This window comes from Chiloscyllium plagiosum, unplaced genomic scaffold (genome assembly GCF_037043375.1).
Source record: "Chiloscyllium plagiosum isolate Xiang-an unplaced genomic scaffold, Cpla_swu_hap1 HiC_scaffold_1, whole genome shotgun sequence".
In the NCBI taxonomy this organism is placed as follows: Eukaryota; Metazoa; Chordata; class Chondrichthyes; order Orectolobiformes; family Hemiscylliidae; genus Chiloscyllium; species Chiloscyllium plagiosum.
In genome coordinates, this window is record NW_028270139.1 from 131643465 (window position 1) to 131664364 (window position 20900).

At 44.8% G+C, this 20900-nt stretch overlaps 1 protein-coding gene across 4 annotated transcripts in view; it reads left to right on the forward strand.

Moving 5' to 3' along the window:
- dym (dymeclin) overlaps positions 1-20900 on the forward strand; it is a 548842-nt gene that overhangs the window by 117458 nt on the left and 410484 nt on the right. For all 4 annotated transcript variants that reach the window (XM_043718287.2, XM_087990764.1, XM_087990771.1 and 1 more), the window contains one exon: positions 12500-12642. In XM_043718287.2, the coding sequence (XP_043574222.1) occupies positions 12500-12642 (143 nt within the window). The remainder of the gene's footprint in view (positions 1-12499; positions 12643-20900) is intronic.

Genomic DNA, 20900 nt, shown 5'->3' on the forward strand with positions numbered 1-20900 from the left:
CAGTTCACTATCCTTCATGACAGCAACCACTCTTGGATTTGACAGGTGGTTTTACTGCTGAATGCTGATTTCGCCCGTCTTTGGTATATACTGAACTATTGTAGAATTTTTGATTCCTAATCATGTTTGAAATGTGCTATTCCATTCATAATGAAATATTTATTTATTGAGTTTTGAAAAGTGCCATAAATAACATTGCTATTTAAAATAGTATGATGTGATTTGAATGTTCATTGTGGTTAATTGTATGTACCTCTATCTATTTTACCTTTTCCACTATCGCTTTCCATCTCCCTTTTTTCCTGGACATTATGCCTTTGGTAAAACATTTTTCTTATGAAGTTGACTTTCAAATGTTATGATCCACTATGATCTGCTTCTGTCATGCAGTCAATGCCTGTGTCATTGTTCGGTATAAAACTGAATGATGCATACATCCAGTACATAGATGTTTGCAATAAAATTTTCAGTTTTCATGCACACTTGATTGCCACAGGCTAGATCAATAAGACAACACTAGTCATCTAACACCAATTACTTCTCATTGTTCTTACTTGCGTTGAATGATGTGCAATTTGTAAGTAACAGGATCCTATATTTATTTCCATTAAATGCTTCAAGCAGGTTCCCACAAGAAATTGAGTGATGAATTTGATCTTAAATCTCTAATTTTAATAGGACTTTTAAAAAATTTTAAAAACATAGCTGTAAAAGGGAATGGCAACATTTGATTTCGTTTCAATTTTTAAAGGAAAGTTTAAAATTTATTGAAAGACATTCCAAAGTGTATTGTATTAAGATTTTCAATTATGTTATGCTGAAACTGTAGTATTTTCATAAGTAATGTACGCTAATGAGTTCAGAGTAGAGTCAGATTACAGATTTGTCTCAAAATTCCTGAAACATCCATGAAAATTCAATCATAGGCAACCACTCAGAAGTCCATGTACGTTGAATGGGAGAAGCAGCTCCTCACCAACATGCATTTAGTCTCTCCCACTGTTGTTCCTGATAGATTCACTATGAATGTTTCAGTAGCAAACACCGATGAGAAACAACATGTAATTGAAAGAGCAGTGAGCAAGGTAAGTAAGCAAGAAAGGAAATTGTCCAAGCACATCCCTTCATCTGTTTGCAGTTGGCAGAGTATACTTAGCTACCTTGCTTGTGAAAAACTTGGAACATAATGTTTGATGTCAGATGTGATTTTTTTTGATAAATGTGGACAGCACTTGCTAGTCAAATCCAAGTCTGCTATGAATTATACTAACAAATTAAATTCAGTTTTTGGCTCAAAATGTGGATCACTTCTACTTGCTACAAACTAAATATATTTATGTGCAGGGCCCTGACCTCTGCAATCAAAAAGAACATTCTGGCATATTTGTTTGAATTAAACAAAAGAGGGCCAATCAATTTCCCTGGCAAAATCTTGATTAATCAGAGTCTGCCTCTCAACTAATGAATACCTTTTTCTCATGTAGCATGCACTGTTTCTCCCTTTGTTCTTGTTTGTCCTGAGGAATGCAAGATGAAAAGCTTTTGATGTTTATATCAGTAATAAACTTAATTTGTTCCGTTTTCTAAGTGAAAGTCTGATTTTATTGTGAAAATATTGAAACTGTTGGAATATGTATCACTATTGTTGCTGTAATTTTATTTACCAGCATTGCTGCCCACCTTGTAATAGAATTAACAGATCAATTTTGATTTGGAGGTGCCTGTGTTGGACTGGGATGTACAAAGTTAAAAGACCTGGTGTTGTGTGATTTTTAACTCCGATCAATTTTGGCACCTTTTAGAGCTATTTCCACCAGATGACGACCAAGCATGTCAATCTTCGTTTCTGTTGTGACTTTTGAAAAAGATGACATTTTGCATTGTATCTGCACACCGCTTAACCCATCAGAAAAGAATGATTTCTGTTCATTTTTGTAAGATTTCTACATGACATGCATGGAGTTTTGCCTATCTTGACAAACCAGTTTCTGAAAATGGGGTCTTCCAATTTCATAGATTGTGAAAGGCAAAGCTTGAATATGAGCTGAATTGGCAGATTGTGATTTTTGTTTTTTTTTAACCAAGTGTCAGTATTGTAAAGCCTTCCCTCTGCCTGGATCAGTTGAGCTGAATAAAAACAGAGAATGTTGGTATTATGTAGTGAGCATCTGTAGAGAGAAACACTAATATTACAGGTCAATAAGCTTTCATCAGATCTCCAATAGCATCCACAATATTTTGATTTTGTTGAGTTGGATTGAGTAGCTTGTTTCTTTGTTGGACATGCAATGTAATATGGTAAACATCTTTATCGGTCATGAAGAGGGTAACAACCAATATTGACTAATTTCAACAATATTCCATTTATGTACAGTTACAAGGTCACTGATTTGCTGTTATTGAGAGATGAATTTGGTTTTGTTACATAAGAGCTTTGATTTTCTTACTTATTTTGGGATTCACATTCTGCACTTTATTACTTTCAAAATATTGGAAGCTGTTATCTTTGGCAATAAGTACCAATTGTTCTGAACACTTATTGTCTGATTCTTTTTTAACCACTGAGATTAATTTGATTGATTGAAACTTTGTTAAGCATGATCTGTGTTGATTCTGTGTTAAGAAAGTGTAATGATGTGGAGGTGCCAGTGTTGAAGTGGGCAAACAAAGTCAGAAATCACGTGAAACTAGGTTCTCACCCAACAGTTTTTTAAAATGTCCCAAACTTTCACAATGCAATCCCTTTGTCAGGCACAGTGAGAGAGCAGGGCACACAGAGTTTATAGGCAGAGAGATCAAAAGATCATACAACTGGTGTGAGTGGAAGTGTCAGATAATAAGCCTCTGCAGGTGACCAAGGGTATTAGCTGGTGTATGATGTGTTTATGAAGTTAGTGTCAAAGATGTGCTGTCATGACAGTCAGGCAGAGCGAGGAATATACAAATAGTGCCATCACTGGTCAGACACTGAATTGTTAGGTGTGAGGCTTTGTTCAGAAACTGTATCAAAGTTTTAACAAATCAAGCTGGTTCTATTCTGAAACCTGGAATTTATAAGATGCCACATAAGATTGCACATTGTGTGGCTTTTGAACAAAACAAAATCTACAAATACACATCTTTGATGGAATGATTCACCCCATAGATTTGTGTATATGTGAGAGAGAAAGTGTGCATGTATGTGAGTGTGTAATAAGTAATTTAAAACTGTGCAAACTAAGGTAGAGAGATCTTAGCAATTTATCAAGGTGATGCTACCAAAAGAGAAAAGTAAGGAAGAATTTACATATACAGAACAGAGTAGTGGGGTCACCTGTGGTGCGACAAGAACGCAAGATCATGTTTGAGGCTGTCTTGGGTATGAAACTTAGGCATCAATCCCTGCTCAGCGATTCTGCGTTGTTGTGTATCTTGGAGTCAGCCTTGGAGAGCACTTAGCTGAAGGTCGAAGACTGAATATCCTTGACCACTGAAGTGTTCCCTGACTGGGAGGGGACATTCCTGGATGTAGGTTTGCTCGATATGTTGTCCCAGTCGAAGTGTCCCAGGATCCATGAACACCAGCTAGTCACAAAACGACATGACCCTCTCTCACTAGTATCCTTACATACAGATAAGGAAGGACACCACTTCGACTGGGACAACATATCCATCTTAGGACAAGCCAAACAGAGATATGCAAGAGAATTCCTAGAAGCATGGCATTCCAACTGGAACTATATCAACAAACACATCGAGTTAGATCCATCTACCACCCCCTGAGAAAACAGGAAATGACATCACAGGAAAAAATCACTTACCCAAATATATAAATAGAAAGCAGGAATCATGTACACTGCTTCGCCTGAGGCCCACTGAAGATGTTACCTAGTAGGGTGATGAAACGCCTGGAAATGAACCTCCCAGCTCAGCGAGAAACATTCTCAAAACTCGCTAAGGGGGCATTCCTGTCTGGCAACTGTGCGGTGTGCATTCATCCATTGTCTTAGCATTTGCATGGTCTTGCCAATATTCCTTGCCTTGGCCTGAATCACATGAGTATCTGCCGTAAACATGTGACAGTAGTATCCAAGTCAATCATAGTCCAAGCCAACCAGTTGCAGAAGTTGTCATGGTGTGGTACTGTGGTTGATGTTGTCCTGAAGGCTTGTGGTTTGTTGCGAAGGTCTGTTTAAGGTTTGGCATTTGTTTGAAGGTGAGAAGTGGAGGCAAAGGGAAGATTTTAGTAAGATGCTCATTGTCATCTGACGTTAAAGGCTGTGAAGAACCTGGCATAGTACTGGATGATGAAGGGTACTGTATCAGTCTTATCCTGTGTCTGTTTTCTGCAGAGACTTATTATCTGGCACTCCACTCACACCAGTTGTATGGTCTTTTGATCTCTCTGCTTATAAAATCTGTGTCTGTGTGCCCTGCTCTCACTGCACCTGACAAAGGGGCTGTGCTTTGAAAGCTTGAGACTTCAAGTAAATCTGTAAGAAAATGCAAGTCTTTGAGGGAAAAAAAATACAGTTTAGTAAAACTGAAGGTATAATTGAAATCACACTATGAATAAATTGGTTACCTTGTTTGCCTACATAACATGGATTGTGAAGTGTTAGTGTTTTTGGATGTGAAGCACAAATGAATGCAACAATCCTCTCCTTTTACCCCAGATTTTCTCCAGCAGAATGGCTAGGCAACAGATCTTTTCACTGCTGAATACAATTACTATGGTACGGTATCAGACTCGTAATGGCTCAGATGTGCAGAATAGATACTTTTGTCCAAGGATAGCAGTATAACTGAGTCATTTAATACAGGTCCATCTCTTGTAAGGTGTTAACCTTTGTGTTATTTTCCTTTCAATATATTACTCTGCGATAACTTTGCTGACACCTCAGTGTCAAATTTACTTTATAAGGTTGTTTTGAAGTGCTTTGGGATATTCAAATTAACAATGCTAAATTAGTACAAGTTGTTACTTGGTCAGTGCAGTCGGTTTTATAAATAGGTTTAGTAGTTATTGTTTAAATAAATATGCTTCGATAAATTGTGACCAAAAAGATGTTTCCAGGGATGTTCAATGTTTGCTGTGTTAATCAGCTCAAGTTTGAGGTTCACCAACAGCGGATCAGCGAAGTATAGATTGGAAGCTTATGGAATGTCTTACTGCTCACATACCAGTTATATGGAATAAAGTGATTGAAAGGAAAACTAATGAGATGAATAGTGAGACAGTTGTGAACTGGTAATAAAACTCCACCAAAGAAAAGACGTGAGTTACGACCAGAATTTTTTTTAAGGTCTGATCATTCTGAATTTTTCATATTTCCATCTATGACATTTCTACAGTTTGGGGGAACAGTAGGATGAATGTGAGAAGCATGATGTAATATGGACCTCTCTTACATTTTTTTGTTGTTTGCCATAGCAACAGAAAATGTCACTGTATAGGTATTCACAGATGTTAAAAATGTGATATTACAGATTGAACAAAAGCAGCTTATTCAATTAAAATTTAAGTTGCAGTGGTCACATTTGCTGATTTGTTAGGTGATAACAAGTGAACTGTTCAGTAATAACCTCCAGTCAACTTCACAAACGTTGATTATCTTGTCATTATCACATTGCTGTTTGCAGGGACAGTTTCATTTCCTAAATTACAACAGTAATTAACTATATACTTCAAAAGTACTTGTTGCAAATGCACTGGTGACCTTATGAATGATCACACTGTTCAGTACTGTACATGCCAGGAGCCCTGATAATGTCAGTTCATTGAGAAAAGTATTTGCCACCTATGCAGACTTGCTGCAATTGCAGTTCACTGTCCAGGTACTGGTATAATGGATGGGTGTACTGGTGTATGCAGTCAGTCTGGCTGTCATTGGTTGTATCGTTGACCCTCCTCACCCCCCCCCCCCCCCCCCCCCCCCCCCAAGTGACATTGACTCCCAAAGATATTCATTTTGGCCCATGTTCACTTTGGTGGTCAGTCTGTGGTTTTACATTTTTTTCTGTGTGTAATGCCATACATGTTTTTGTTTGGTTATGTCTTATTGTAATCTCTTAGAATCATAGAATCTCTGCAGTGTGGAAAAAGGCCTTTGGATCCATTGAGTCTGCACTGAACCTCTGATTCTTGTAGCTGTCATCTGTAAGAGGGTCGGTTAGCTCAGTTGGCTGGGCAGTTGGTTTTCAGTGTGAGTATGCTAGTGTGAGAGTTTGCAAGGATCAATGCGGGGATGTTTATTATTTTTCATATGTATTAAGATATGTTTGGATGAAAATGTTGGTAGTCTGATTAGTAATTTTGCAGATGACATCAAAATTGGTGGAGTTGTGAATAGTGAGGAAGGATATCAAAGGATACTGCAGTATCTAGATCAGTAGAAAGCTGGGCAGAGATATAGCAAGAGTTTAATCCAGTCAACTGAGAGTTAATGCATTTTGGAAGTCAAATGCAAGTGGAAGTTATACAGTAAATGGCAGGACCCTTGGGAGTATTGATATACAGAGGGATATACAATATCCCCTGAAAGTGGCAACTCAAGTAGATAAGATATACGGTGTGGTTTTTAAAATATTCACTTTTGGGATTTGAGCGTCATTTGCTGCCCAGCATTTTATTTCCCATCCCTAGTTGCCCTTGAGAAGGTGGTGGTGAGCTGCCTTTTTGACCCGCTGCAGTCAATGTGCTGTTGACTCAATGCCCTTAGGGAGGCAATTACTGGATTTTGCGACAGTGAAGGAATGACAATATTCCCAAATCAGGATGGTGAGTGACTTGGATGGAAACTTGCAAGTGCTGGTGTTATCATATATCTGTTGCACCTGTCTTTTTAGATGGTCATGGGTTTGAACGGTGTTGTCTAAGCATCTAAGGTGAATTTCTGCAATGTCTTGCAGCTAGTTTTTTTAAAAATGTGGGATGTGGGTGTCGCTGGCTGGCCAGCATTTATTGCCCATCCCTAATTGCCCTTGAGAACGTGGTGAGCTGCTTCCTTGAACTGCTGCTTGAACATATTGCTGCTGCTGCTGCTACTACTGAGTGTTGGTTGTGGATGGGAACACCATTAAATGTCAAGGGTTGGTGATTAGATTGTCTGTTATTGGAGATGGTCACTACCTAGCATTTGTGTGGTGCGAATGTTACTTGCTACTTGCCAGTTGACTACCTGGATACTGTCAAAATCTTGTTGCATTTGAACATTGACAGCTCCATATCTGAGGAGTTGCAAATGGTACTGAACATTGTGCAATGATTGGCGAACACCCCAATTTCTGACCTTATGGAGGGAAGGTTATTGATGAAGCAGCTAAAGATGGTTGAGCTTAGGACACTAGAGGATGTCCGGGTGTTGAGATGACTGAACCCTAACAAATACAGCCAATATGTGCCCGGTATTACTTCCGAACAGCGAAGAGTTTGCTCCTGATTCCAGTTTTATTAGGGCTTCCTGATTCCACACTTGAGTCAAGAGGTGTCACTATCACCTCACTTCTGGAATTCAGCTCTTTTGTCCGTGTTTGTCCCTGGCTGTAATGAGTGGCTCCTGGTAGTACCCAAAGTGGACACCAATAAGCGGGTTATTGCTGAGCAGGTGCTACTTGAGCAGGTGCTACCGTGGGCAGCACGTTGGCACAGTGGTTAGCACTGCTGCCTCGCAGCGCCAGAGACCCGGGTTCAATTCCCGCCTCAGGCGACTGACTGTGTGGAGTTTGCACTTCTCCCCGTGTCTGCGTGGGTTTCCTCCGGGCGCTCCGGTTTCCTCCCACAGTCCAAAGATGTGCAAGTCAGGTGAATTGGCCATACTAAATTGCCCGTAGTGTTAGGTAAAGGGGTAAATGTAGGGGTATAGGTGGATTATGCTTCGGCGGGTCAGTGTGGACTTGTTGGGCCGAAGGGCCTGTTTCCACACTATAAGTAATCTAATCTAATCTAATACTGATGGCATCCTCCACAACTTTGATCATCAACCGACTGGGACAGAAATTGGCCAGGTTGGATTTGTCCTGCTTTGTCAGTAAATGATATAACTAGGCAATTTTCCACATTGTCGGGTAGATGCCATTATTGAAACTGTACTGGAAGAGCTTGGTTAGAGAAGGGGCAAGTTCTGGAGCACTCTTCTGGAGTGTTGTTAGGGCTTATTGTCTTTGCAGTATCCAATGTTTCCAACTGTTTCTTGATATCACTTGTATTGAATTGAATTGACCGAAGGTTGCTGTGAGATGCTGGGGCCCACTGGAGGAGGCAGAAATGAATCATTCACTTGACACTTCTGGCTGAAGATTTGCAATAATGCATTGGGCTCTTTCATCTTGAGTTTGGGAATATTGTAGAACCGCCACCTCAAGGGAGTTGTTTAATTCAGGACTGGCTATGGCAGGCTGCAGAGCTTAGATCTGACCTGTTAGTTTTGGAGTCACTTAGCTTTGTCTATCACTTGTTTATTATTAGATTAGATTAGATTACTTTGTGGAAACAGGCCCTTCGGCCCAACAAGTGCACACCGACCCTTCAAAGAGCAACCCACCCAGACCCATTCCCCTACATTTACCCCTTCAACTAACACTACGGGCAATTTAGCATGGCCAATTCACCTGACCTGCACATCTTTAGACTGTGGGAGGAAACCGGAGCACCCGGAGGAAACCCACGCAGACATGGGGAGAATGTGCAAACTCCACACAGGTGGGAATTGAACCCGGGTCCATGGCGCTGTGAGGCAGCAATGCTAACCACTGCCACCGTGCCACCCCCAATGTGCCACCGTGCTTTTTAGTGCTTTTATACTTTTTAGTGCATAAGTTGTCTTGTTCTGTAGCTTCGTTGGGTAAACACCTAGGTACGTCTGGGGCTGCTCCTGGCATGGACTGCTTGATGGTGATGCGTACTTAATGAGTACTTTGCATTGGTATTCACCGAGGAGAGGGACATGGTGGATGTTGAGGTTAGGGGTAGGTCTTTGATCACTCTAGGTCAAGTAGGCATAAGGAGGAAAGAAGTGCCGTGTGTTCTAAAAGGTATTAAGGCGGACAAGTCCCCAGGACTGGATGGGATGTATCCAAGGATACTGAGGGAAGTGAGAGAGGAAATAGCTAGGGCTATCTTTGCAGCATTCCTGAAAGGAGGTCCCAGAGGACTGGAGAATTGCTAATGTTATCCCTTTGTTTATGAAGATAGCAGGGATAATCTAGGTAATTACAGACTTGAGGTTCCCCACACTAGGCTGATGAAGGTGAAGTTACATGGTTTCTGGGATGTTCTAGCTAGATGGATAGAGAGCTGTTTGGGCAACAGGAGACAAAGTAGTGGTGGAAGGGAGCTTCTCAAAATGGAGACCTGTGACTGATGGTGTCCCACAGGGATCCATGCTGGGACCACTGTTTGTGATATACATAAATGATTTGGAGGAAGTTGTAGGTTGCCTTGCTAGCAAATTTGCAGATGACAGGAAGGTTGGTGGAGTAGCAGATAGTGAAGGGGACTATCAGAGAATAAGCAGAATATAGATAGATTGGAGAGTTCGGCAGAAAAATGGCAGATGGAGCTCAATCCAGACAAATGTGAGGTGGTGCATTTTGGAAGATGCAATTCCAGAGCAAACTATGCAGTAAATGGAAAAGTCCTGGGGAAAATTGATGTACAGAGATCTGGGTGTTCACGTCCATTGTTCCCTGAAGGTGGCAGCGCAGGTCAGTAGAGTGGTCAAGGCAGCATACGGCATGCTTTCCTTCATCAGACGGGGTATTGAGTACAAGAGGTGGCAGGTCATCTTACAGTTGTATAACTTTGGTTCAGTCACATTTGGAATACTGCGTACAGTTCTGGTCGCCATATTACCAACAGGATATGGATGCTTTGGAGAGGGTGCAGAGGAGGTTCATCAGGATGTTGTTGGTATGGAAGGTGCTAGCTATGAAAAGAGATTGAGTAGATTAGGATTATTTTCATCCGAAAGAAGGTGGTTAAGAGGGGATCTGATTGAAGCCTACAAAATCATGAAAGGTGTAGACAAAGTAGATACAAGAAACATTTTCCCAGAGTGGGGGACTAAATTACTAGGAGTCACGAGCTCAAGGTGAGCAGGGCAAAGTTTAGGGGAGATATGTGGAAAGCTCTTCATGCAGAGGATGGTAGGTGCCTGGAATGCGTTACCAGCGGAGGTGGGAGGGGTGGGAACGATAGCGTCATTTAAGATGTATCTAGACAGATACATGAAGGGGCAGGGAGCAAAGGGGTACAGATCCTTCGAAAATAGGTGGCAGATTTGGATAGAAAATCTGGATTGGCACAGGCTTGGAGGGCCGAAGGGCCTGTTCCTGTGCTGTAATGGTTCTTTGTTCTTTGTGCAGGCAGATTAGTTTGGTGCAGACATGGTAGGTCGAAGGGACTGCTCCTGTGTTGTAAAGTTCCATGCTGTATGTAATGTTTTAAGAGGTTACAGGTTAGATGTCATATAAAACATTAGTTTCTTTAGTGGAAAGTTAATTAAGAACCTGCCGTCATGCTAACTATATTGGATGTAGTTTGCATTGCATATCATGTGAGATATTTAGAGAATTGATATCGACCAAGAGTTTCTACTTTGGAGATGATCAAAGATCCAAGTATGAATTGTGCGTGAAATGATGGTAATTCTGCCAAGAAAGTTTTTTATTCAGGTTTCTGTTCTGGTTCAATGTGTGGCATGGTGGCTTAATGGTTGGCATTGCTACCGCACAGTACCATAGACCTGGGTTTGATCCCAACCTTGAGTGACTGTGTGGAATTAGTACGTTCGTCCTGTGTCTGCATGGGTTTCCTTGTCAATTTACATTAGCTATGCCCCTCGTGATTTTATAAACCAATATAAGCTCACCCCTCAGCCTCCGACGCTCCAGGGAAAACAGCCCTAGTCTATTCAGCCTCTCCCTATAGTTAAAACTCTCCAACCTTGGCAACATCCTTGTAAATCTTTTCTGAACCCTTTCAAGTTTCACAACATCCTTCAGATAAGAGGGAGACCAGCATTGAGTGCAATATTCCAAAAGTGAACTAACCAATGTCCTATACAGCTGCAAAATGACCCCCCAACTCCTATACTCAATGCTCTGACCAATAAAGGAAAGCATACCAAATGCCGCCTTCACTATCCTATCAACTGCGACTCCACTTTCAAGGACGCAGGAGCTTGCACTCCAAGGTCCCTTTGTTCAGCAGCATTCCCCAGGACCTTACAATTAAGTGTATAAGTCCTGCCCTGATTTGCCTGTCCAAAATGCAGCACCTCACATATATCTAAATTAAACTTCCTTGCTGTCCACTACATCTCCAATTTTGGTGTAATCTGCAATCTTACTAACTATACCTCCTATGTTCATATCCAAATCATTTATACAAATGATGAAAAGTAGTGAACCCAGCACCAATCTTTGTGGCACACCACTGGTCACAGGCCTCCAATCTGAAAGACACCCCTCCAGCAAAACCCTTTGTCTTTTACCTATGAGCCAGTTCTGTACCTAAAGGCTAGTTCCCCCTGTATTCCATAAGATCAAACCTTGCTAACCAGTCTACCATGAGGAACCTTGTCAAATGGCTTACTGGAATCCACATAGAATCACTTTCACCGCTCTATTCTCCTCGATCCTCTCCACTACTTCAAAAAACTCAATCGTTACTGAGACATGATTTCCCATGCACAAAACCATGTTAACTATCCCGAATCAGTCCTTGTCTTTCCAAATGCATGCACATCCTGTCCCTCAGGATTCCCTCCAACAACTTGCGCGCCGCCGATGTCCAGCTCACCGGTCTATTATTCCCCAACTTTACCTCACAATCTTTCTTAAATAGTGGCACTGGGTTAACTACCCTCCGGTCTTCTGGCAACTCGCCTGTGACAATCGATGATCCGGATATCTCAGTAAGGGGACCATCAATCACTTTCCTAGCGTCCCACAGAGTTCTAGGGTACATGTGATCAGGTCCAGAGAATATATCCACCTTTATGCACTTTAAGGCGTCCAGCACCACCATCTCTGTAATTGGGCATTTTTCAAGGTGTTGCTATTTATTTCCCCACATTCTGCATTTTCCATGTCCTTCTCTACAGTAAACACTGATGCAAAGTACTCATTTAGTATCTCCCTCATCTCCTTTGGTTCCACACATAGGCTGCCTTGCTGATCTTTGAGGGGCCCTATTCTCTTCCTAGTTACCTTTTGACCTTAGTGTATTTATAACATCTCCTTGGATTCTCCTTAACCCTATTTGCCAGAACTATTTCATGGCCTGACTTTGCCCCCTCGATTTCTGTCTTATGTGCACTCCTATTGCCTTTATACTTTTAAGGATTCCCTTGGTCTCTGCTCTCTGTACCTGACGTTTGCTTGCTTACCTTTTTTTTTGGCCAAAACCTCAATTGGGTGATACCTTGTACACGCTGGACCACTGACTTTAAGGTATTAATGGATGGAGAGGAGGTTGGTGATTCATATTTAGACACTTTTTTTTTTCTTTTCACAGCCTTCAATATACTAGCAGAGTTGTAAAAACATTGCTGTACAACTTCATTCGGCAAGAGAAGTGCCCATCTCCAAGGACTCGGATTTTTGAACAGACGTCTGAAGGAAGTGGTTTGCTATATGGATTAGCTTCTGGTGTGGCATGTAAGTGTGTTTGATTATTGAGTTACAGGTATGTGACTAAAATGGAACAAAATTGTAAGATGTTTGCAACACAGAAGGTGGCCATGTGGCACCAGAGTCCATACTGGCTCTGAAGAATAGTTTAATTAGTCTTTCTCCCATATCCAGTCTCTGTATACTTGCAAGGAATACAGGGAAAACTAGCCATTTGGACACAAAACTGGCTTGAAGGTAGAAGACAGTAGGTGGTGGTGGAGGGTTGCTTTTCAGACTGGAGGCCTATGACTTGTGTAATGCCACAAGGATCGGTGTTGGGTCCACTGCTTTTTGACATTTATATAAATGGTTTGGATATGAACATAGGAGGTATAGTTAGTAAGTTTGCAGAGGATACCAAAATTGGAGGTGTAGTGGGCAGTGGCGAAGGTTACCTCCATAATACAATGGGATCTTGATCATATGGGCCAGTGGGTTGAGGGCTAGTAGATGGAGTTTAACTTGGATAAATGTGAGGTGAGATAAATTTTGGAAAGGCAAATCAGGGCCAGACTTATACACTTAATGGTAAGGTCCTAGGGAGTGTTGCTGAACAAAGAGACCTTGGAGTGCAGGTTCGTAGTGAAGTCTCAGGGAGATAGGGTAGTGAAGAAGGCGTTTGGTCTGCTTTCCTTTATTGGTCAGTGCATTGGGTATAGGAGTTGGGAGGTCATGTTGTGGCTATACAGGACATTGGTTTTGGCACTTTTGGAATATTGCGTGAATTCTGGTCTCCCTCTTAACGGAAGGATATTGTGAAACTTGCAAGGGTTCAGAAAAGATTTAGAAAGATGTTGCCAGGGTTGAAGGTTTTGAGCTGTAGGGAGAGGCTGAATAGGGTGGGTGGTTTTCCCTGCTGCGTCGGAGGCTAAGGGGTGACCTTTATAGAGGTTCACACAATCATGAGCATGGATAGTGTAAATAGGCAATATCTTTTCCTTGGGGGGGGGGGCATCCAGAGGGCATAGGTTTAGGGTGAGGGGAAAGATTTAAGATGGACCTAAGGGGCAACATTTTCACATAAAGGGTGGTAAGTGTATGGAATGATCTACCAAAGGAAGTGGAGGATCTGGCACAACGACAACATTTAAAAGGCACCTGGATGAGTATATGAATAGCAAGGGTTTAAGAAGGATGTGGGCCAAGTGCTGTCAAATGGGACTAGATTATTTTTGGATATCTGGTCGGCATGGCCGAGTTGGAGCATAGGATCTGTGTCTGTGCTGTAAATCTCTTTGGCTCTAAGTGAATAAAGAAGAACAGTACAACAAAGGAACACACCTTCGGCTTTCCAAACTAAAATTCTTTGTCTCTATGCGGTCCATGTACCTCTCTTCCCTTTTGTGTTCAAATGCCAGTCAAGATTCCTCTTAAATTTTGTTATTATATCTGTCTCCATGACAACCTCTGGCAGTGTATTCCAGATAGTTACCCTGTGACTGGGATATCATAGCAATTACAGAGTCAGGGCTGGGCAGAACTGACAGCTTAACATTCCAGGATATAAGTGCTACAGGAAGGATAGAAAGGGAGGCAAAAGAGGAGGGGATTTTACCTTTCCAGTATGGGTTGGGTGCTGGCAGGTGGGACTAGATTGGGTTGGGATATCTGGTCGACATGGATGGGTTGGACGAAGGGTCTGTTTCCATGCTGTAAATTTCTATGACTCTATGACTGAGGTCTCAGTGGGGGAGCAAATTTGGGGCCACCGACCCCAAAGTTGTAAAATAGTGATGGAAAAGGATAGACCAGAACTAAAAGTTGAAGTTCTAAATTGGAGCAAGGCCAATTTTGACAGGATTAGGCAAGAACTTTCAAAAGCTGATTTGGGGGCAGATGTTCACAGTTAAAGGGACAGCTGGAAAATGGGAAGCCTTCAGAAATGAGATAACGAGAATCCAGAGAAAGTATATTCCTGTTAGGGTGAAAGGCTGGTAGGTATAGGGAATGCTGGATGACTAAAGAAATTGAGGGTTTGATTAAGAAAAAGAAGGAAGCATATGTCAGGTATAGGCAGGATAGATCAAGTGAATCCTTAGAGTATAAAGGCAGTGGGGGTATACTTGAGGGAAATCAGGAGGACAAAAAGAGGACATGAGATAGCTTTGGCAAAGCTCAAGACAAGGGCCCCTCAAGGATCAGCAAGGCGGCCTTTGTGTGGAACTGCAGAAAATGGGGGAGATACTAAATGAGTATTTTGCATCAATATTTACTGTGGAAAAGGATAAGGAAGATATAGGAAGTAGCGAAATAAATGGTGACACCTTGCAAAATGTCCATCTTACAGAGGAGGAAGTGCTGGATGTCTGGAAATGCATAAAGGTGGATAAATTCCCAGGACCTGATCAGGTGTAGCCTAGAGCTCTGTGGGAAGCTAGGGAAGTGGTTGCTGGACTTGGTGAGATATTTGTAACATCGATAGTCACAGGTGAGGTGCCAGTAGACTGGAGGTTGGCAAACGTGCCACTGTTTAAGAAGGGTGGTAAGGATAAGACAGGGAACTATAGACAGTGAGCCTGACGTTGTGGTGGTCAAGTTGTTGGGGGGAATCCTGAGGGACAGGATATACATGTATTTGGAAAGGCAAGGACTGCTTTAGGGATAGTCAACATAGCTTTGTATGTGAGAAATCATGTCTCACAAACTTGACTGAGTTTTTTGAAGAAATATCAAAGAAGATTGATGAGGACAGAGCAGTAGATATGATCTGTATGGACTTCAGTAAGGCGTTCGACAAGGTTCCCCATGGAATACTGATTAGCAAGGTTAGATCTCTCGGAATACAGGGAGAACTCTCCATTTGGATACAGAACTGGCTCGAAGGTAGAAGACGGAAGGTGGTAGTGGAGGTTGTTTTTCAGACTGGAGGCCTGTGACCAGTGGAGTGCCACAAGGATCGATGCTGGGTCTTCTGCTTTGTGTTAGTTATATAAATGATTTGGATGCAAGCATAAGAGGTACAGTAAGTAAGTTTGCAGATGACACAAAAATTGGAGGTTTAGTGGACAGCAAAGAGGGTTACCTCCGATTACAACAGGATCTTGATCAGATGGGCCAATGGGCTGAGAAGTGGCAGATGGAGTTTAATTCAGATAAATGCAAGGTGCTGCATTTTGGGAAAGCAAATCTTAGCAGGACTTATACACTTAATGGTAAGGTCCTAGGGAGTGTTGCTGAACAAAGAGACCTTGGATTGTAGGTTTATAGCTCCTTGAAAGTGGAGTCACAAGTAGATAGGATAGTGAAGAAGCCGTTTGGGATGCTTTCTTTTATTGGTCAGAATATGGAGTACAGGAGTTGGGGACGTCATGTTGCGGCTGTACAGGACACTGGTTAAGCCACTGTTGGAATATTGCGTGCAATTCTGGTCTCCTTCCTATCGGAAAGATGTTGTGAAACTTGAAAGGGTTCAGAAAAGATTTACAAGGATGTTGCCAGGGTTGAAGGATTTGAGCTACAGGGAGAGGCTGAACAGGCTGGGGCTGTTTTCCCTGGAGTGTTGGAGGCTGAGGGGTAACCTTATAGAGGTTTACAAAATTATGAGGGGCATGGATAGGGTAAATAGGCAAAGTCTTTTCACTGGGGTGGGGAGTCCTGAACCAGAGGCCATAGATTTAGAGGGAGAGGGGAAAGATATAAAAGGGACGTAAGGGGGAGCTTTTTCACGCAGAGGGTGGTACCTGTATGGAATGAGCTGCCAGAGGATGTGGTAGAGGCTGGTACAATTGCAATATTTAAAAGGCATGTGGATGGGTATATGAATAGGAAGGGTTTGGAGGGATATGGGCCGGGTGCTGGCAGGTGGGACTAGATTGGGTTGGGATATCTGGTCGGCATGGACGGGTTGGACTGAAGGGTCTGTTTTCATGCTGTACATCTCTATGACTCTGACTCTCTGTGTAAAGAAAAACAACAAGTTGCCTCTCACATTTTTTTTGCTTTAAGTCTATGTCCCCTTGTAATTGACATTTCTACCTGAGGCAAAATACTCCCGAGTATCCATTTTATCCAGGCCTCCTATAATTTTGTAAATCTCTGACAGGTTCCCCTCGTTCTTTGACATTCATGTGAAAACAAATTAAGTTTTTCCAATCTCTCCTTAGCTAACATCATCCAAATTAAGCAACAACCTGGTAAATGACTTTTGTACTCTCCAAACCCGCCTCATCCTCCTTGTAGTGTGGTGACCAGAACTGTATACAATATTGCAAATGTACCCAACTAAAATTGCTGCAACATGACTGTTTATGTTCTATGCCCCATCTGTTGAAGTCAAGCACTTTGACTACCTTGCTGTCTTGTGTTGCCACGTTTGGAGAACTATGAACTTGTATGTCTCGATCCCTCTCTACATTGGTGATATGACTGGTTCTGCCGTTTACTGTATTCTTCCTTCCTGCATGCAGTCTTTCAAAATGCATCACCTCACAGTTTTCTGGATTATGCTCCAACTTACCACTTCTTTCCCAAGATTCCAGCCTATCTGTGTCTTGCTGTATCCTCTAGCAATCCTCCTCACTATGCTCAACTCCCCTGATCTTTGTGTCATCTGCAACATTACTGATCAGGCCAACTACGTTCAAGCCAAGTCTTCTCCCTTCACACGATCATTTTCCTTTTGAAACCACAAGTGAATGTGTCTCTACCTTGCAGTTAGTGGATTCCAGATCCTAATTATTTGTCTTAAGATTGGTGATGTTTTTCCACCAATCATCTTAAATCCTTAAATTTTCTGATGCTCAATCCTTCTGATGCCAATGGGAAAGGTTTTTGTCTAGTCATCTTGCGAACATCTCTAAAGTTTCCTGTCATACAAAGAGAACTTTCTCCCAACTATTACATTGCTGATGTTCATCACTCGGAGAACCACTCATGAATTTTTTATGCACCCTGTCTGAGGTCTTTGTATCCTTTCAAAAGTAAAGCAATCAGAATTGGACATAATGTTCCAGTTGAGCTCCGAATAGTGGGTTTTAAATGTTAGTCATCATTTTCTTGCTTTTGCACTTTGTTATAAAGTTCAGGATTCCATATGCCTTTTCAACTGCTTTCTCAAACTATGCTGCCAGCTTCAATGATTTGTTCACTTGTAACTAGGTCTCTATTATTGTACCCATTTGTAACTTTTGGTTTGTATTGTCTCTCTGTTTTCTTCCTTCAAAAGTATATCCCCTCCCACTTCTCTACTCTAAATTTCATCTTACAGTCTGTTCCTGTTGTCACAGTTTGCAACACTTCGAGGTTTTGTGTTGTCTGCACATTTTGACATGATGAATTGCACATCCAAATCCAGCTCATTAGTACATACAAGAAAGTTTGTGGTCAGAGTGCTGAAGCCTTTGGAACTCCAATGTATACAGGGGAACCTTGATTATCTGAACGTGGTGGGTGGGCACAATTTAATTCGGATAATCAATTATTCGGTTAAATGTCTTTCCTCTGGGGCTTGGAGTTTTTAAAGTCTGCTCCCTGTTCAGAAGACTGCACCTGCACACAGCGCGCGAGGCCCCGCCACCAACCCCGTGCAACACCGTACCCCCCCAGCCCCCAACCCTGTCCAACACTGCCCCCTCCGTGCAACATCCTTCCCCCCCGCCCCCAACCCTGTTTAACACCAGCCCCCAATTGCATTCACACCCACCTACCTCTCCGGGGCATCTGGACTGGAAGCCAATAAGACTGCTGCGGTTGCCTTTGTGGGGTAAGTCTCCAAATAGCGTGCGCGTGCACACAGCCCCATGCACACTCTCTCACTCATGCTCTCTCTCTCTCACTCACGCTCTCTCTCTCACTCACGCTCTCTCTCTCATTCGCGCACGCTCTCTCACTCGCGCGCTCTCTCTCTCACTCGCGCTCTCTCTCTCACTCGCGCTCTCTCTCTCACTCGCGCTCTCTCTCTCACTCGCGCTCTCTCTCTCACTCGCGCTCTCTCTCTCACTCGCGCTCTCTCTCACTCGCGCTCTCTCTCTCACTCGCGCGCTCTCTCTCACTCGCGCGCTCTCTCTCACTCGCGCGCTCTCTCTCACTCGCGCTCTCTCACTCGCGCTCTCTCACTCGCGCTCTCTCTCACTCGCGCTCTCTCTCTCACTCGCGCTCTCTCTCTCACTCGCGCTCTCTCTCTCACTCGCGCTCTCTCTCTCACTCGCGCTCTCGCTCTCACTCGCGCTCTCTCTCTCACTCGCGCTCTCTCTCTCACTCGCGCGCTCTCTCTCACTCGCGCGCTCTCTCTCACTCGCGCGCTCTCTCTCACTCGCGCGCTCTCTCTCACTCGCGCTCTCTCTCACTCGCGCTCTCTCTCACTCGCGCTCTCTCTCACTCGCGCTCTCTCTCACTCGCGCTCTCTCTCACTCGCGCTCTCTCTCACTCGCGCGCTCTCTCTCACTCGCGCGCTCTCTCTCACTCGCGCGCTCTCTCTCACTCGCGCGCTCTCTCTCACTCGCGCGCTCTCTCTCACTCGCGCGCTCTCTCTCACTCGCGCGCTCTCTCTCACTCGCGCGCTCTCTCTCACTCGCGCGCTCTCTCTCACTCGCGCGCTCTCTCTCACTCGCGCGCTCTCTCTCACTCGCGCGCTCTCTCACACTCGCGCGCTCTCTCACACTCGCGCGCTCTCTCACACTCGCGCGCTCTCTCACACTCGCGCGCTCTCTCTCACTCGCGCGCTCTCTCTCACTCGCGCGCTCTCTCTCACTCGCGCTCTCTCTCACTCGCGCTCTCTCTCACTCGCGCTCTCTCTCTCACTCGCGCGCTCTCTCTCACTCGCGCGCTCTCTCTCACTCGCGCGCTCTCTCTCACTCGCGCGCTCTCTCTCACTCGCGCGCTCTCTCACACTCGCGCGCTCTCTCACACTCGCGCGCTCTCTCACACTCGCGCGCTCTCTCACACTCGCGCGCTCTCTCACACTCGCGCGCTCTCTCTCACTCGCGCGCTCTCTCTCACTCGCGCGCTCTCTCTCACTCGCGCTCTCTCTCACTCGCGCTCTCTCTCACTCGCGCTCTCTCTCACTCGCGCTCTCTCTCACTCGCGCTCTCTCTCACTCGCGCTCTCTCTCACTCGCGCGCTCTCTCTCACTCGCGCGCTCTCTCTCACTCGCGCGCTCTCTCTCACTCGCGCGCTCTCTCTCACTCGCGCGCTCTCTCTCACTCGCGCGCTCTCTCTCACTCGCGCGCTCTCTCACACTCGCGCGCTCTCTCACACTCGCGCGCTCTCTCACACTCGCGCGCTCTCTCACACTCGCGCGCTCTCTCTCACTCGCGCGCTCTCTCTCACTCGCGCGCTCTCTCTCACTCGCGCTCTCTCTCTCACTCGCGCTCTCTCTCACTCGCGCTCTCTCTCTCACTCGCGCGCTCTCTCTCACTCGCGCGCTCTCTCTCACTCGCGCGCTCTCTCTCACTCGCGCGCTCTCTCTCACTCGCGCGCTCTCTCACACTCGCGCGCTCTCTCACACTCGCGCGCTCTCTCACACTCGCGCGCTCTCTCACACTCGCGCGCTCTCTCTCACTCGCGCGCTCTCTCTCACTCGCGCGCTCTCTCACTCGCGCGCTCTCTCTCACTCGCGCTCTCTCTCACTCGCGCTCTCTCTCACTCGCGCTCTCTCTCACTCGCGCTCTCTCTCACTCGCGCTCTCTCTCACTCGCGCTCTCTCTCACTCGCGCTCTCTCTCACTCGCGCTCTCTCTCACTCGCGCTCTCTCTCACTCGCGCTCTCTCTCACTCGCGCTCTCTCTCACTCGCGCTCTCTCTCACTCGCGCTCTCTCTCACTCGCGCTCTCTCTCACTCGCGCTCTCTCTCTCACTCGCTCTCTCTCTCACTCGCTCTCTCTCTCACTCGCGCTCTCTCTCACTCGCGCTCTCTCTCACTCGCGCTCTCTCTCACTCGCGCTCTCTCTCACTCGCGCTCTCTCTCACTCGCGCTCTCTCTCACTCGCGCTCTCTCTCACTCGCGCTCTCTCTCACTCGCGCTCGCTCTCACTCGCGCTCGCTCTCACTCGCGCTCGCTCTCACTCGCGCTCGCTCTCTCTCGCGCTCGCTCTCTCTCTCGCGCTCGCTCTCTCTCTCTCGCGCTCGCTCTCTCTCTCTCGCGCTCGCTCTCTCTCTCTCGCGCTCGCTCTCTCTCTCTCGCGCTCGCTCTCTCTCTCTCTCGCGCTCGCTCTCTCTCTCTCGCGCTCGCTCTCTCTCTCTCGCGCTCGCTCTCTCTCTCTCGCGCTCGCTCTCTCTCTCTCGCGCCTCGCTCTCTCTCTCTCGCGC